General features: G+C 67.0%; 1 protein-coding gene across 1 annotated transcript in view; it reads left to right on the forward strand.

Annotated features, from left to right (window-relative positions):
- Window positions 1-455: 455 nt before the first annotated feature.
- The window catches only part of NEUROG1 (neurogenin 1), a 907-nt gene continuing 432 nt past the window's right edge, over window positions 456-930 (forward strand). The window contains exon 1 of the mRNA XM_006753569.1: window positions 456-925. Coding sequence (XP_006753632.1) covers window positions 456-925 — 470 coding nt within the window. The remainder of the gene's footprint in view (window positions 926-930) is intronic.

Below are 930 nucleotides of genomic sequence, written 5' to 3' on the forward strand. Positions count from 1 at the left end.
CGGGCACGCTCCGGGCGGGGGAGGGGCAGGGGCGGCCCCCCGCGAGCATAAATTATGCAAATACCCGGGCGCCGCACGGGGATGACCTGCCGCCTCGCTCCATTCACGGGGGCTGCCTCGGGACGAAGGTGGCCTGGGAGGGGGGCGCCTATTGTTGTGCCGGATACTTAAGGGGTCCTGAGGCCAGTCGTGTGCCACACTCGGTACTCACACGAGCTGATCTGATTGCCGGCGAGATCACTCGGGAGACCGGCTGGAGCGTGGCCCCTGCAGGCGAGGCGAGGAGAAAAAGCCAAGTTTCCAGTGCGCCCTTCCAGGCCTTCGTGCCCGCAGCCGGCACAGAGTAAGCCCGGGCCGTTCGGAAAGTAAGTGCGCCCCAACGGTCCTGCCCTCAGCCCGAGCTCCTGCCCTCTAAGAGCTCTCTTATCTGTCCGTCGGTGCTGCCCGACGCAGAGATGCCAGCCCCTCTGGAGACCTGCCTCTCAGACCTCGACTGCGCCAGCAGCAGCAGCAGCAGCAGCGACCTGTCCGGTTTCCTCACGGATGAAGAGGACTGTGCCAGGCTCCAACAGTCAGCTTCCGCCTCGGGACCGCCTGTGCCGGCCCACAGGGGCGCACCCGGGATTCCCGAGGCGTCCGATACTCCCCGGGCACACGACGACGAGCAGGAGCGGCGGCGCCGCAGGGGCCGTGCACGGGTCCGCTCCGAGGCACTGATGCACTCGCTTCGTAGGAGCCGGCGCGTCAAAGCCAACGACCGTGAGCGCAACCGCATGCACAACTTGAACGCAGCGCTTGACGCGCTGCGCAGTGTGCTGCCCTCCTTCCCCGACGACACCAAGCTCACCAAGATCGAGACGCTGCGCTTCGCCTACAACTACATCTGGGCTCTGGCCGAGACTCTGCGCCTGGCAGACCAGGGGCTGCCCG

This window comes from Myotis davidii, unplaced genomic scaffold (genome assembly GCF_000327345.1).
Source record: "Myotis davidii unplaced genomic scaffold, ASM32734v1 scaffold471, whole genome shotgun sequence".
NCBI classification, from domain to species: Eukaryota; Metazoa; Chordata; class Mammalia; order Chiroptera; family Vespertilionidae; genus Myotis; species Myotis davidii.